At 36.7% G+C, this 16,907-nt stretch overlaps 1 protein-coding gene across 1 annotated transcript in view; it reads right to left on the reverse strand.

The window, feature by feature from the left end:
* The window catches only part of ANKRD31 (ankyrin repeat domain 31), a 137,259-nt gene that overhangs the window by 22,421 nt on the left and 97,931 nt on the right, over positions 1-16,907 (reverse strand). Inside the window, exons 21-23 of the mRNA XM_057541532.1 lie at positions 11,522-11,618; positions 8,156-9,155; positions 1,295-1,435 (exon numbers count right to left, since the gene is read on the reverse strand). Of these exons, the coding sequence (XP_057397515.1) occupies positions 1,295-1,435; positions 8,156-9,155; positions 11,522-11,618 (1,238 nt within the window). The remainder of the gene's footprint in view (positions 1-1,294; positions 1,436-8,155; positions 9,156-11,521; positions 11,619-16,907) is intronic.

Consider the following 16,907-nt stretch of genomic DNA (forward strand, 5'->3'; position numbering starts at 1 on the left):
GCCACAGGCATGTTAAGCACAAAAGAACCTAAGCTACAGCAATTAGTACCATATTCACACTGTGAGCATAGATTCAGTTTCAGCAAAACAGTATCATCTATCATGAATTTAAGAAACTTTGTAATAAAAAGGGATTTCCATGGGTATAATGTTAATTACTAATATGCAAATACGATTTATGAATCCATGGAAAGGATTAGGCAGGTTGAATTGAAAGTAGATGGCCTGGTGACTCCAGTGGTGGGAAAAAAAAAATAATAATACAGGAAAAAAGGAACACAGAGAGACTATAATATAAAGCAGAGAAAATTTAAAATGTGCTCATGTAAGTGAAGGAACTGAAACACTGTTCTGGAAGCACCTGCAACAGAGGTCTTGGAGACCAGAATGCAGAGTTTAGGGACAAAGACTGAGATAGGAGCTAGGAAGGAGAGTGGGCAGAGCTGAGTTGGACAAAAAATGAGAGGAAACCACCTTCTATTACTGGTGCACTGAGACTTACTGTAATGGTTAGTGGAGGTTGAAGGTATTTGCAATTCTGTGAAACAGTAATGGTGACTGTCTGATGACTCACACTTTCCTGGGTGAATCACTGCAATACTGTTCCCTGAAGGGGTGCCAAGGACATCGGGAGGTGGCTGATCACTGGACCTCAAGGGTGTCAGTCATCGATACTCTTCAAATTGGTTATTAAACTGGGCTTATAACTCAGAACACAGAACTGAGGGGGAGACCACTAAGTCTGGGAAGTCTGAATAAAAATTCAGAAACATTTTTTTGGGAGGCTAGCAATTCATGGATAACACTATGTTCAAACATAAAAGTGCACCATAACTTCTGTGTATCTTAGGCCCCTTTATCATAACTTTCGTCTTTAGGGGAAAATTTTGCTTTATTTTACCAGAATACTAGTAACATATTAATTAAGTTATCAATTCACCAGTGGTTCCAAATTTTCTATGTGGAGTCACAGGGACCTGCAATCACTGTGGAGGTGAGGTGGCAGGGACAAGAGGGGAAGATCAGGGGTAGATCAGGGGCATTCAATTTTCTGAGACTAGGTGAGGAACAAGGAAGGAGAGGCTCAGTTAGCTGTGCAATCCTGCTGTGGGGAATTCTGGCAAATAGGAATTGTGGTAGAAAGCATGTAGCATATTGCAGAAGGGATGCATGAGGACAAAACTAATTTGGAGAACTTTCAAATTCCTTAAAAAAAGGAAATAGTTTTATCATCAAAAAATATGTACCTTTCCATTTGAATATGAAGTTAAAGATAAACTTAAGAATGACCCACCTTACTCCAAGCATAATTCCAGGTCACGTAACTGTCAGCTCCTAGAAGATCCTTGAGCCAGATGACTGGGTTTTGATAAATCTGACCATTTTCTACCTTAATCTTGCCATTCAATAAAACACTGGCTTTATGGGTTGTCTCCTGAGGTGAAAAATAATACAAAAATTAGGATTAAAAAATATCTGAAATATGTGAACTTCTGCTTCTGTCCATGATGAAGTAACAGGGACCAAAAAAAAAAAAGGCAAACTAAATATATGAAACAATGGTTTCCAAGATACCAAACATCAGGGAACAAAGTATAGTGATCCTGAGAAACGAGAAACTAATGAGGTGAGCCCTACAATTGTCCCAACTCACTGCCTTGAGAGTTTCGAGGTCATGGTACAGGGAGAGGGCATCCAGGCATAGTCTAGGGAGGCATGATGGCTAGAGTTTGCAGGACAGAGTACTGAAGAAGAGAGAAATATATAGAGAGAGAACTCTGCAGATCTTCAGGGTATCCTTTTTAAGTATTCTGTTGAGCTGTGATTGGCCATGTGTGTGAGGAAATTACCCAAGCCTGGGAAAAGAACTACTTGAAAGAATTAGAGGTAATGGCATTCTCTGGCATTCTCAAAGGGCAGAAATAGCACCTGTTCCCAATAGTAAGACTAGAAAAACCTCAAAACTGATGGGGCATTGGGAGGTACACAGAAGAGTCTTGCCTCTGTAGTGGGATATAATTAGCCTTAGACTGAACACTGCTCCAATCCTGCCTAACAAATTGTAAAAGCATGACCCAAAAGGATCAAACTGTTTCTGTGTAAATTAACTATATTCTAGAACAAATATCCAAAATATTTTTAAGAATACAAACATATCTGGCATCCAACAAGATAAATTTCACAATTCTGGGATCCAATAAAAAATTAACAGGCCTAGAAACAAGTAGGAAAATAAATCCATATGGAGGAGATAAAGCAATCAATTGAAAATGACTGACAACTCTCAAAGATGTTAGAATTAGCAGACAAGGACATTAAATAGTTATTATAGTCATATTCCACATGTTCCAAAAGTTACATGGAGACATGGAAGATATAAAAGAAGACTCAAATCAAACTTCTAGAGATGAAAATTACAACATATGAAATGAAAAATACACTGGATGAGGTTAACAGATTAGACACTGCAAACAAAAAGATTAGTGAATTCAAAGACACAGGAATAGAAATGGCATAAAAAACCCACAGAGAAAAGAGAATTTAAAAATAAGATCATCACAGTGAGTTGTGGAATGATTTTAAGCAGCCTAATATGTATGTAATGGGAATTCAAAAATGAGGGGAGGGAAGAAAAAATATTTGAAGAAATAATGGCTGAAATTTTTCCAAATTTGAGGCAATGATAAAACCAGAGATTCAAGAAGTTCAACAAACCCTGGAGCATCGTCCAGCGAGAAATCTCCAGCACGAAACTTCACAAACCACTTTTGACGCATTCGATCAGTCACAGCACCTTCTCCATACACTGCACAAATATTTTTGTGCATTTCAGTTGTGTTTTAACGCTTCTTGAAATAATAAAGCATAATACGCTGAAAATGTTGATTTTTTTCTTCCACCTTCAATATTAAAATGGCTACACAAAAATTCACGTTTTGATAAGTCTTTTTTTAAATGCACACTGATATGACAGCTGTCACATACAATCTAACAAAACTGTTTCAAATGAAGTTAAAGACAACTAAGTGCTACTAGAGCCATCTTAAGGAAAAAAATGAACAAACCTTTTGGCTCACCCAACAGTATACATGAAGTGGTATAATATCACTTAAAGGTAGATTGTGAGAAGTTAAAAACAGATACCATAAACTCTAAAGGCAGAACTAAAATAGAAAGTTATAGCTGGGAGTTCCCTGGCGGTCCAGTGGTTGAGACTCGGCTCTTTCACTGCTGCGGCCTGGGTTCAATCCCTGGTTGGGGAACTAAGATCCCACAAGATGCACAGTGTGGTCAAAAAAAAAAAAAAAGAGAGAAAGTTACAGCTCATAAACGAACAAAGGGGATAAAGCATAAAAAGATGAAAAAAGGAACAAAGAGAGATAAGAGAAATAGAAAACAAATACCACATGACAGATTTAAACTAACTATATAAAAAGTCACATTGAATGTAGTATTCTAGAATTGACTTCTGGCGCGACGGTATGAGGATCCACATCCAGGTAAGAACTATTAAAAAAATTTTTAAGTTGCTGAAAATGGTCATAAGGGCATGCAGTAAGTGAAGACACATCTATTCAACAAAATCTATGAAAATTAGGTTTAAAAAATGTGAGAAACAGTGATATTTGAACCAAGACTGCTTCCTTCCTCCCCCCACAGTGAGGTGGAGACTCCCCTTGACTGCTACAGCCAAGAGCACTGCACTCTCTCTCCCTAAAACTGCCAGTCAGAGGGCTACCTTCTTGGTAGGGGTAGGACATAAATATTTCTCATCCTGCCTCAGCTATCTGTTGCTAAGTCCAAGTTGTGGGCAAGTGCAGCCAAGAGGTGGGGGTTCTTTTCTTCTGTTTAACCTGTACTGGTGACACAGAGTCTCTACCTTTGGCAAGGTGCTACTGAGACTATTGGGGTCCTGCTCACACTTGCCCTGGCTTGTAAGGTGGTGGTTTCATGTCAGGAGAGGCAAGTTGAAAAGGCAAGAGGCTAGTGTGCCCCTTTCCACTAAATGCTCAGATCCTAAAGCAGGGGTATCATTCAGAGAGAAGTTGCCATGTTCCTGCCCTAAGCTCCAGAGCCATGGCACAGATATTTTGCCTGGGAACAATAACAAACGTAAGAAAAGATGGGGATCAATATACAGACTTGCTACAATACATTACCTACTCTAAAATATCTAAAATGTCCAGTTCCAACAAAAAATTATGAGACATGTGAAGAAACAGGAAGTATGACACATACAGCAAAATAAACGAACGAAAAAACAACATAAACTGCCTGTGAGAATGACCAAAGACTTCAAAACAGCCGTTTATATACATGTTCAAAGAACTAAAGGAAACCATAATTAAGGATGTAAAGCAAGGTATGATAACAATATCACATCAAACAGAAAGTATCAATAAAGAAACAATTTATTAAGAAACAAAAAGAAGTTATGGAGTTGAAAAGTACAATAACTAAAATGAAAAATTTAATAGAGAGGCTCAGATTTTCAATGTCAGAAGAATTAGTAAACTTGAAGAGAGATCAATAGAGATTATGTAAGCTGAAGAAGAAAAAGAAAAAAGAGTGAAGAAAAATGAAAAAGCTTCAGAGAAATGTGAGACACCATTAAGCACATCAACATATGCATAATGGGAGTACCAAAAGGACAGGAGAAAGGAGCAGAAAAAATATTTGAAGAAATAATGGCTAAAAATTTCCCAAATTTATTGAAAAACATTAATCTACATATTCAGGAAGGTCAATGACTTCCAATAAGGATAACACAAAGAGAGCCATAAATAGATACATAGTAAAAATACTTAAAGTCAAAGACAATAAGAAATTATAGAAAGAAGCAAGTGAAAAATGACTCATCACTTAAAAGGTAAACCCAAAAAGATTAACAACTGACTTCTTATCAGAAACAATGAAAGCCAGAAGCAGTGGAATAACACACTCAAAGTACACAAAGAAAAACCTGTAACCAGGGCTTCCCTGGTGGCGCAGTGGTTGGGAGTCAGCCTGCCAATGCAGGGGACACGGGTTCGGGCCCTGGTCCGGAGGGATCCCACATGCCGCGGAGCAACTAAGCCCGTGTGCCACAACTACTGAGTCTGCGCTCTAGAGCCCTCGAGCCACAACTACTGAGCCCGCATGCCACAACTACTGAAGCCCGCGTGCCTAGAGCCCGTGCCCTGCAACAAGAGAAGCCACCGCAATGAGAAGCCCGTGCACTGCAACAAAGAGTAGCCCCCGCTCGCTGCAACTAGAGAAAGCCCACGTGCAGCAACGAAGACCCAACAGAGCCCAAAATAATAAATAAATAAAATAAATAAATTTAAAAAAAAAACCTGTAACCAAGAATCCTATTTTCAGCAAATCTTTCAAAAATAAAGGTGATGTAAAGACCTCTCCTGAGAAAATTTGTTGCTAGCAGACCTGCCTTACAAAAAATACTAAAGGAAGTTCTTCAGGTTGAAATCAAGTGACCCCCAAATGGTAATATGAATCCACATGGAAAAGCAAAGAGCATCAGTAAAAGTAATCACATATTATAAAAGGCAGTATACATGCACATTTCTTCTTTCTTTGCTTAACTGATTTTTAAAACAATTGTACAAAACAATAGGGATATAATACATATATATTTGCAAAAGCACAAAGGAGGTGGGTGGAGGAAGTTCTACTGGGCTAAGAAAATGACTCCATATGGTAACTCAAATCCACAGGAACAAATAAAGAGAACCAGCAAGGATAAATAAGAAGGTTAATATATCAAAAGTTATAAATATAAACTTGCTCTCCTTTCTTCTCCTCAGCTTCTTTAAAAGTCATAAAATTTTATAAAGTAATAATTATAACAATGAATTATTGGGTTTATAACATTTACAGATATATCAATAATATATATAATAATAATATCACAAAAGGGAAAGAGAAAACTTGAGCAACACTATAAACTAACTAGACTGAACAGGCATCTATAGAAAACTTCTAATGATAGGAGAATATATACATTCTTCTCAAGTACACATGGGACATTCTCTAGCATAGGCTATACACTATCTAAGCCACAAAATAAGTCTCAGAAAATTTAAAAGGACCAAAATAATACAAAGTATGTTCTCTAAGAGCAATGGAATGAAATTAGAAATTAATAACAAAAAAATGAGAAACTCACAATTATGTGGAACTCAAACAACATACTCCTAAATAACCAATGGGTTAAAGAAGTAATCAAAAGGTAAATGAGAAAATACTTTGAGATGAATGAAAATGAAGGCAAAACATACTGAAACTTATGGGATGCAGTAAAAGCAGTGGGTTAGAGGGAAATTTATAGGTGTAAATGCCTATATTGAAAAAGAAGAAAGATCTCATGTCAATAACCTAAACTTACACGAAAGACACTGGAAAGAGAACAGCAAACTAAACCTAAAGCAAGCAGAAGGAAGGAAATAGTAAATATTAAAGTGGAAAAAAGTAAAACATGCAATAGAAAAATAGAGAAAATCAACAAAATCAAAACTGGTTCTTTGAAAAGATTAATAAAATTGACAAACCTTTAGCTAGATTAACCAAGAAAAGCAAGAAGGAAGACTCAAATTGCTAAGAGCAAAAATGAAAATGTGGACATTACTACTGACCTTATAGAAATAAAAAGGACTATAAGAGACACTATGAACAACTGTATGCCAATAAATTAGATGAAATGAGCAAATTCCTAGAAAGATACAAACTACCAAAACTGACTCAAGAAGAAATAGACAATCTGAAAAAAAAACTATAAAAAGTAGACACTGAATTAATAATCAAAAAACTATCAACAACAACAAAAATGCCCAGGTACAGATGGTTTTACTGCTGATTACTAGAAAACATTTAAAAAAGACTTAATACCAATTCACAAACTCTTCCAAAAACTAGAAGAGGAGGAAACACTTTGGAATTCATTCTGTGAGACCAGTATTACTCTGAGAGCAAAACCAAAGAAAATACAAGAAAACTACAGACCAATATGCTTAAATGACTCTATGGACACCCTGTAGGAAGAAAGAGGAAAAAATACAAAAACAGTAGAAAACTTTTTTCTTTTAGCAATCACTTAGATTTTATACTCTGCATATGTACATACGTCAAAACTTGTCAAATTATATACTTTAAATATGTGTAGTGCATTGTATATCAATTGTATCTCAATAAAGCTGTTAAAATAGCTGAAATACAAAAAATCATATTAGAATTTTATCATTGCTGATCTAGAGAAGTAACCACAGCTGTCAAAATTTTAGTTAATGTAACCAATTAATAACTGAAATTTGAGTTGCTTTTTAATGTGAAGTAGGTACTATTTAGCAATAAATTAGTTGACAGGCAAGCAAACAGGAACATCAAGGGATCTGAGATCAAGCTGCTAATTTAGTGTTTAAACTATAGCTTGGAGCTTTAAAATTAAAATTTTTTGCTCCTAACTTATAAATAAAGCTTATTAACTAGGAAAAGTCTTATAATCCACAAGTGGAAAGGGTTGAAAAAAGGGGTCATTTAGATTAAATTCCAATTAGCTTGGATTGGTTTTCTGTTGGATTGGTCCACAAGCAAAGCAGCATTCCAGGACCCTGCAATCTTTGCCACTCTTATATCCTCTTTCAAAAACTGAATGGGGGGAAAAGGGAAAGGAAGCCTCCTTTGTAGGCATTTCTAGCAGAACCTCTTTTTTCCTCTTCTGTTATTATGCATATGTGATATTGTTTTGAGTTATATTTACCCAAACTCTAAGTCACTTTCTGTTTCTAAATTGAGCTACTATGGAAGATGAGTTTATACTTAACCCTTATTAGGGGAAGCTTTAGCAGTACACACTGGTAGTTCCCAAAACTTTGGAACCAAACACAGCTCCAATTTATTATTTTTATTTTGTTCTTAAATCTTTCCTGCTGCAGTAAAACTGACTAATTCTGGTCTGAGAGCCTAAAGGTGCTTGTGACTAAAATGTACAGGGCAATTTTAGAAGCATGATTTCACTTGCTAAGATGTAATGGTTCAATCTCTCCATTCAAGAAGCCCAGCCAAACCCTATTCCCCTAATTAGAGCTAAACACTATGTGACAGCAACATTTACTCACTTACTTGTAAAATTTACATAATTTTAGAGAAAAAAAAAGGATACCTGTGTTTTGAATTCCAGAATATTATTTCCCGGATTAATTCTTCCTAGCAATATCAGATCCTTTATCTGCATACATTTCTTTTTAGGAGTTGTGCTGTATTTTGAAGGATTTTTTATAGTATGTTGACAGCCAGACCCAGAGGAGGAGGAGCTCTGACTATCATTTGCATGTGGAACAGCAAGAGCTGATTTTTTAAGACAAGGTTTCACCTGATGCCCCGTATTACTGCCAAAGACATCAATCCCTTGATGTACCAGGGATTCTGATGTCCCCCTATGTGGTTGCTGGGAAGCTGTTTTCCTGTTTCCTTTTTTTGGATCACAATTGGAAAGAGCCTGATCACAAATAACAGTTGATGGACTGGCATCATTGTGGGCAAATACACTTGCGGTTTCTGAAATCTTTAATGTGCTAGTTACTGCTGAAGGACTAAAGGACTCATGCCCTTTGGCTGTAGTATCTGTAAGATCATTTTCTTTTTGTGAATATTCTGCTTGAGCAATAAAAGAAATAGGTTGGGATTGTAATTTAATCTTCTTAGTGCCATCTGAAAGTCTGGATTTTGATAATCTATCTAAGGTACAGTCACTGACACTTTGTTTAGAATTCAGTTCATTTCCAGAAAATTCTTCCCTTCTCACTGTCTTTGAATTTAGACAAGTGTTGGTATTTTGGTTGTCATGCCAAATTTCCCAAGACAACTGTGTTTCCTGCACGCTTCCACAAACAAGGCTGACAGGAGAAAATGAACCTGACTGGGGCTGTACTGAATTTTCCAGACTGGTAAACTCTTGGCTGTCCTTTTCATTAGAGATTTCTGAGCTCAATGGCAGCTTCTTGAAACTAAGACCAGACAAAGATCTAACATTCTTATAGTTCTGAATTTTCTGGCTTATTTTTTTCTGTTTTTTTGCTACAAGTAAAAGGCTCTTCTGCCTTGTGGCCAAGTTAGCTAGTTGCTCTCTCAGGACTCCATGCTTAAATGACTCTATGGACACCCTGTAGGAAGAAACAGAAAGAGGAGAAAATACAAAAACAGTAGAAAACTTTTTTTTTAGCAATCATTTAGATTTTATACTTTGTGTCAATTTAATCAGCTCAAAGTACACAAGAGTCTATCTTTGCAATGTATATTCTTTGAGAGAAAACTGTTGCTTTACTTGAGGTAAATAAGTTTGCCTTTTTTAGGAGGTGACAGTGTGGTTATCCACATTTATATTCACATCATTATTTATCAGTTGTGAGTCTGCCCTAAAAGAGAAACAAAACTTGGGTTGCTTATCTAGATACCTAGTAGTCCTTTAGTTGGAAGGTATAAATTGATGGCCAAGGAGCAACACCATTCTTTAAGTTTGGAATTCGCTTACCTGTTTACAGTGAAATGGTGTATCAAGAAGGAAAATTTGGGAGTAAGTTCCACCCAAATTCCCTCACTTATGGAGGACTGAGATTGTTTTGTGAATAATTATAAGTAAGCTAGACCTGAGAAATGTCAATTCATCAAGTACTTATTGTATTGGGTTGGCCAAAAAGCTCATTTGGGTTTTTCCGCAAGATGTTACGGAAAAATCCGAATGAACTTTTTGGCCAGCCCAAGAATTGTACTTTGAATCTGTAGTGAGGCACTTTGAAGTGACTACCCAGATAAGCATTATCCTGTGTGCCCTCATTAAACCAAGTCTCTCAGGGGCTTGAAGACTGAATGGGAGGAAACTGGCTCATCCACACCTGTCTTTTGGTTATACTCACCTATTCCACACTGATCTTCAGGATATTGGACACTTTGTTTCCAGTAGCTCTCAAACTTTTTGGTTTCAGGACTTTTTTATACTCTTAAAAATTACTGAGGAACGCAAAGAGCTTTTGTTTGAGTTATATGTATCAATATTTACTGTTTTAGAAAATAAGACAGAAAATTTTAAAACACAAGACTACACAAGTGCACATTCCATTAGCTATTAGAGTGACGATATCATCACACGCCATGTGGCCTCTAGAAAATTCCACTGTACACTTATGAGAAAATGAGAGCAAAAGTGGGCAAATAACATCTTAATGTTATTATAAAAATGGTTTTGATTTCTTAGACCCCTTGAAATGGTCTCAGGGACCCTCAGGGACCATCTTTTTAGAGCAGCTGTTTTAAGAGAAAGCCAATAGTATAGGTACTTGTCTCTCCTAACACAGTTTAGAGTTGTTGGTACTGAACTCCAACCGACTGGATGTCAAAGCAAGTAGTAGATATAAGTGGAAGAAGCATCAAGAAGAAATCAGATTAGCAAATAACTGGTAGTATAAAATGCAAGAAGCTGGATAGATAGAGGAGAAGAAAGAAGAAATTAATATCACATTTAAAACGATGTGAAACAAAGAGTTCAGACAGAAAATACAAATGTTCTTTAGATTACAAGATTTTAAGGCTAATAGCAACATTAGTATGAAGACACACATATATAAAGGAATATTATTCAGCCATAAAAAAAATAAATCCTGCCATTTGTGACAACATGGATGGATCTTGAGAGCGCTATGCTAAGTGAAAAAAGTCAGACAGAGAAAGACAAATACTGTATGATGTCACTGATATTTGGAAGCTAAAGCAAAAACAAAAAAGGCATAGATACAGAGAACAGATTGGTGGTTGGTGGAGGTGGAGGTGGCAGGTGGGTGAAATGGGTGAAGGTAATCAAAAGATAAATTTCCAGTTATGAAATAAATAAGGCATGGGAGTGTAATATATAGCATGGTGACTATAGTTGATAATACTGTATTACATATTTGAAAGTTGCTAAGAGAATAGACCTTAAAAGTTCTCATTGCAAGAAAAAAGAAAAAAAATAGAAAAACTAAAAAAAATAATGCTCAAAACAAGAAAAAATATATAACAAATTTCTAAAAAAAAAGGATGATAAGAGGTAAGTAATCAATATAATCAGGATAAAACTCTTTAAGGACCCTGAGAGTTTAGAAGTACACAAAACCACAAAATATACATGATTAAACTGCTTAGAAGAACATTTGTAATAGCATAAAAGAAAAAATTTTAATGTAAAAAATGTGAGTTTACTAACGAAAGAAATTTACTTACGGGATTCATGACCAGAAAGGCTTTCATAAAATTCATGGCTGTAGACAACTTTTTAAGATAGTAAAATGTCCTTTTCTGAACATTTCAAGTAATAAAGTAGAAAAACATCTTTCTAGGAAGTATAATTCCTCATGGAGGTAAAAGATTAGATGACCTCATAAAGTCCTTTTCTGGTCCTAAGCAACATTTGTAATCTTAAGAAATTCTAGGCCTATTGGAGATAAAAATAGATAAATTCTGAAAACTCTAAAGCATTCCTATTTTTTTTTTCACTCACCTGTATTTTTTAGCTAAATCATCCCTTTCTGCCTTCTGTTTGGCAAGCACGTTGTCCATAACCTCCTTTATCTCTAACATCTTATCAATGTATTGTTCTAGAAACATGGTAATAAAATAAAAAGTCAGTTAATTGAGAGATAACAAATGTTAAATTTGGTCACACAGGACTTAGCCTTACTGTTAATTAAAAAGCCATTATTTCCCTAGGAATTATGTCACTCTATGGAAGTACCCTGAAGTGTATAAGTAAGAACATGGTATTAAAGAAGAAGCAGGCCAGACTGAATTCTAATCCTGCTACCCCACTGACTAAGCTTTGTGAACCTGGACAAGTCACCGACCTCTCTGGTCAGCTTCCTTACCTGTGAAATGAGGGTAGTGAAGGAAAATAAACAGGAAGATAAATATTTTGTCTGCTAAAATTATTTACTTTTTAAAATACAAAAGGAATACATTGTCAATGTAAAGAAAATATGCAAATAATATGAATGTTTACAGAGAAGAGAAGTCAAAGACTATCCCATTCAACCACTCCTTCTCCTCAATATTTCACTCCATGAAAGAGATTGCTGTTAATACTTTGGTGTGTGTGTGTGTGTGTGTGTGTGTGTGTGTGTGTGTGTGTGTGTGTAAACTTTAAAATATATTTATATAATATATTGTTCTATACTATATTTGTACTATATATATTATATGTACTTAAAAGTAAGAGTCACACTTTCAGTTCTTTTTTTTTATTAATTTATTTTTTATTTTATTTATTTTTGGCTGCGTTGGGTCTTCATTGCTGCACATGGGCTTCCTCTAGTTGTGGCGAGTGGGGGCTACTCTTCCTTGCAGTATACAGGCTTCTCATTGCGGTGGCTTCTCTTGTTGCAGAGCATGGGCTCTAGGCATGCAGGCTTCAGTAGTTGTGGCATGCAGGCTCAGTAGTTGTGGCTCGTGGGCTCTAGAGCACAGGCTCAGCAGTCGTGGCGCATGGGCTTAGTTGCTCTGTGGCATGTGAGATCTCCATGGACCAGGGCTCGAACCCGTGTCCCCTGCATTGGCAGGAGGATTCTTAACCACTGCACCACCAGGGAAGTCCCACACTGTCAGGTTTTGTTCTTTACACTTAACACTTAGATAGGGCTATATGATATCTACAGTCACTTATTGATCTATATAAAATTACTTTTATAATAATTAATTTTTTCCTACTTTCTTCCATTGCTTCCCAAGGCATCATGACCTCCCCCATCACAGATTCAAAGGATTTACATGTAAATGTCAGTTATGTCCAAACCCAGATTCCCAAATAGGAAATTTCGCTTAGATGAATACATTTTATTTATTTTAAGCCTACTTGCTATTCATTTCATTTTTGGCTTTGTTTCTTAAGCTTTTTCCTAATTTTTTTAGACCAACGCATATTTTTCTAGATAATTTAACTAGACAAAATCAGTGGTGAAAAATGACATGAAGTTCATAGTTGGAATTTGCTCTAGAACCTCCCTCTGCAAATCAGACAAATGATTTGATAAGTATAGAGTCTGTTCCCAGACTAGTTTCTATCTCCCTATTATTATGGCAAAAGATTAGTTTCACGATGTGATGCATATGCTAACAAAGGGGAGAAACTTGTATGATAATTAAGAATTTATATATAAATTTTTAGCAGATTTGACACTTTAATAAAAAACATTTACATTATCTATGTCTCCTGTTACATTTGGGTTTTCTAACTGAATTTTAAACCACTGGTAAAAATAACATTATCATAGTAACCTAAAAGAGTCTATATATTTCTATAAGAATGGATATAAAGATGTTTTACATGTAACTTGATACTATATACTTATTTATCAAAGAGACAAAATTAATCAATGGTATCTTAGAGAAAACCTAGAAATTGCCCTAATATGTGTAAAATTTTAATATGTGATAATAAGGCATTGTAAACAATGAAGATGAGAGGAATTATTCAACAAATAAGAGTAGGCAAATGGGGTAGTAATATGGGGGAAAGCCCTATTCTATCCTTATACCATATGTGGCAGAGAAATATCAGTTGAATTACAGAGTTAAGATGCTTAGGAAAAAAAACATATAAAATGTTTAAAATGAACATTTTTTTCTGCCTCAATTCAGTTGAGGCACTAAAAATATTTGACATCAAAGTGTATATAAAACATCAATAAGAAAAATTTACAAAGAAATGTACAAAAAAAATTCATTACTCTTGGATCCCTCAACTGGATCAAAGATACAAAAGGTGTCAGAATATGGAGGTGGTGACTTTGTAAAGCTGTTTCTTTAGAGAGCTGTAGCTTAACTGGGTGGGATTCTCTATGCTGAGCAGCGAAAGTGAAAGGTGAGGGCGTTTCTCCCCTTTACCTCAAGCCTAAAGGGGTAGTTTCTCAAAGGACTATTAAGAGTGTAATGACTTTCTATTGAGGTGACAATGGACTCATATCTGACTTCCTCTTTGACCTTGAACATCTAGAGGTTGAGACCCTGAAAAGCAGGGAGCTTCCACAGCACGGCAAGGAGAAAGTTGCTGCTGTGCTAGGAATTAATTGTCATTCCTTCTAACAGTGGGTCCAAGAAGCCAGGATCTTGAAGACAGTGTGTAGACTGCCCTGTGGTCCTGCTTATGAGGGTTTGTACCTGAGGGTGACAATCTGTGTAAGGTGGACCACCAGGAAAAAAAAGAAGCTGAGAGGAGACTGAGAGGGCCCAGGGAAAGAAAAATGTGCACTGTCACATTATGGGAGCTACGTAGAAGTTTCAGAACAGCCTCAGAAATTTTGTTTTGAAGAATCTTAGTTTTAAACAACTGTAAAAGAGTGATGGTGCCAACCACAGTCAGGACTTGATCACCAGCCAAGAACTCTAGAGTCCTACTGCCTTACCTCTCCTCCCCTAAAGGGGCAATGAAACCAAAAATAGGGATCATGATTAGAATAATCATGGTGATAACAGAATCATGGTTATAACAGAATAAAATTAAGTTACAAAGCCTGGGGGTGGGGAGGGGAGGAAAGTTTCTAAACTTAGAAGCATTAAAAGAAACAGCAAAGAGGCTGATACATTCTACTATACGGAATTTGAGAATTTCTGTATTTAAGCCCACACTAACATGTTATGAATAAAAAGACAGTTAAGAGGTGAAAAAAGTATTTGCAGCAGTTATGACAGAAAAGGGGTCAATACTTGATTATATAAAATGGCTCCAATTTATTAACAAACAGGAACAGTCAGTTTACGAAACAGAAAATAAAACTAGTGAAAAAGTACCACTAATAAAATCAGTAAGGCAGATGAAAATACGATGCATATTTTTTATTAAACTAGTAAAATTTTTTTTTTCCATAAAATTATTTAAAATGAAAATACTGATGCTATTAGCAGCGTAAAGGCAAACAAACACGAATGTGTGTTGGCGGAAGTACAAATTATTATGTAATACTTTAGGAAATCAATTTATCAATATGAACCAATAGATTTTAAAATGTTTATATATTTTTGACCCAGTAATTTCAATTATGTTAATTTTTCCTAAGAAGATAATCCTAAATCCAGAAAAAACTATGTGTTGTAGTGTAATAGCAAAAAATTACAAAAATCTAAATGCTCAACAAAAAGGGGAAAATTAAGTAAACCATGGAACATTTATTGAACATTTACTATGCAACTACTAAGAATGATGACTATGACAAAAAAGAATGTAAAAACAGCACATCTAGCACACCTACCAAAAAAGATATCCTACATCCAAAGACAAAGAAACCACAATGAGACAGTAGGAGGGGTGCAATAGTGATAAAATCAAATCCCATACCTGCCAGGTGGGCAACCCACAAACTGTAAAATAATTATACCACAGAAGTTCTCCCATAGGAGTGAAAGTTCTGAGCCCCACGTCAGGCTCCTCAGCCTGGGGGTTTAGCAATGGGAGGAGGAGGCCCCAGAGAATCTGGCTTTGAAGGCCAGCAGGGTTTGATCGCAGGAATTCCACAGCACTGCGGGAAACAGAAACTCCACTCTTGGAGGGTGCACACAAGGTCTCATGTGCACTAGGACCCAGGGGAAAAAGCAATGACTTCATGAGAGCCTGGGCCAGACCTACCTGCTAGTATTGGAGGGTCTCCTGCAGAGGTGGGGGGTGGCTGTGCCTCACTGCAGGGACAAAGACACTGGTAGCAGTAGTTCTGGGTAGTACTCATTGGCGTGAGCCCTCCTGGAGGGCGCCATTTTTTCACCAAGACCTGGCCCCACCCAACAGCCTGTGGGCTCCAGTGCTGGGACACCTTGGGCCAAACAACCAACAGGGCAGGAACACAGCTCTACCCACCAGCAGACAGGCTACTTAAAGTCTTCCTGAGCACACAGCTGCTGGCTAAACACACCCTTGACATGGCCCGCCCACCAGAGGGACAACACCCAGCTCCACCCACCAGTGGGCAGGAACCAGTCCCTCCCACCAGGAAGCCTACACAAGCCTCTTATACAGCCTCATCCACTGGGGGGGCAGACAGCAGAAGCAAAAAGAACTATAACCCTGCAGCCTGCAGAATGGAAACAGCAATCTCAGAAAGTTAGACAAAATGAGATAGCAAAGGAATATGTCCCAGATGAAGGAACAAGATAAAACACCAGAAGAACAACTAAGTGAAGTGGAAATGGGCAATCCATCTGAAAAAGAATTCAGAGTAATGATAGTAAAGATGATCCAAGACCTTGAAAAAATAATGTAGGCACAGATTGAGAAGATACAAGAAATGTTTAACAAAGACCTAGAAGAATTAAAGAACAAACAGAGATGAAAAGTACAATAACTGAAATAAAAAATACACTAGAAGGAATCAATAGCAGAATAACTGAGGCAGAAGAACGGATAAGTGAGCTGGAAGCCAGATGGTAGAAATCACTGCTGCAGAACAGAAGAAAAAAGAATGAAAGGAAATGAGGACAGCCTAGCAGACCTCTGGGACAACACTAAATGCACCAACATTCACATTACAGGGGTCTCAGAAGGAGAAGAGAGAGAAAGGACCTGAGAAAATATTTAAAGAGATAACAGCTGAAAACTTCCCTAACATGGGAAAGGAAATAGTCACCCAAGTCCAGGAAGCACAGATAGCCCCAGGCAGGATAAACCCAAGGAGAAACATGCTGAGACACATAGTAATCAAATTGACAAAAATTAAAAACAAAGACAAAATATTAAAAGCTACAAGGGAAAAACAACAAATAACATACAAGGGAATTCCCATAAGGTTATCAGCTGCTTTCTCAGCAGAAACCCTGCAGGCCAGAAGGGAGTGGCACAATATACTTAAAGTGATAAAAGGAAAGAACCTACAACCAAGAATACTCTATCCAGCAAGGCTCTCATTCAG

The sequence above is a fragment of the Balaenoptera acutorostrata genome, chromosome 2 (genome assembly GCF_949987535.1).
Source record: "Balaenoptera acutorostrata chromosome 2, mBalAcu1.1, whole genome shotgun sequence".
NCBI classification, from domain to species: Eukaryota; Metazoa; Chordata; class Mammalia; order Artiodactyla; family Balaenopteridae; genus Balaenoptera; species Balaenoptera acutorostrata.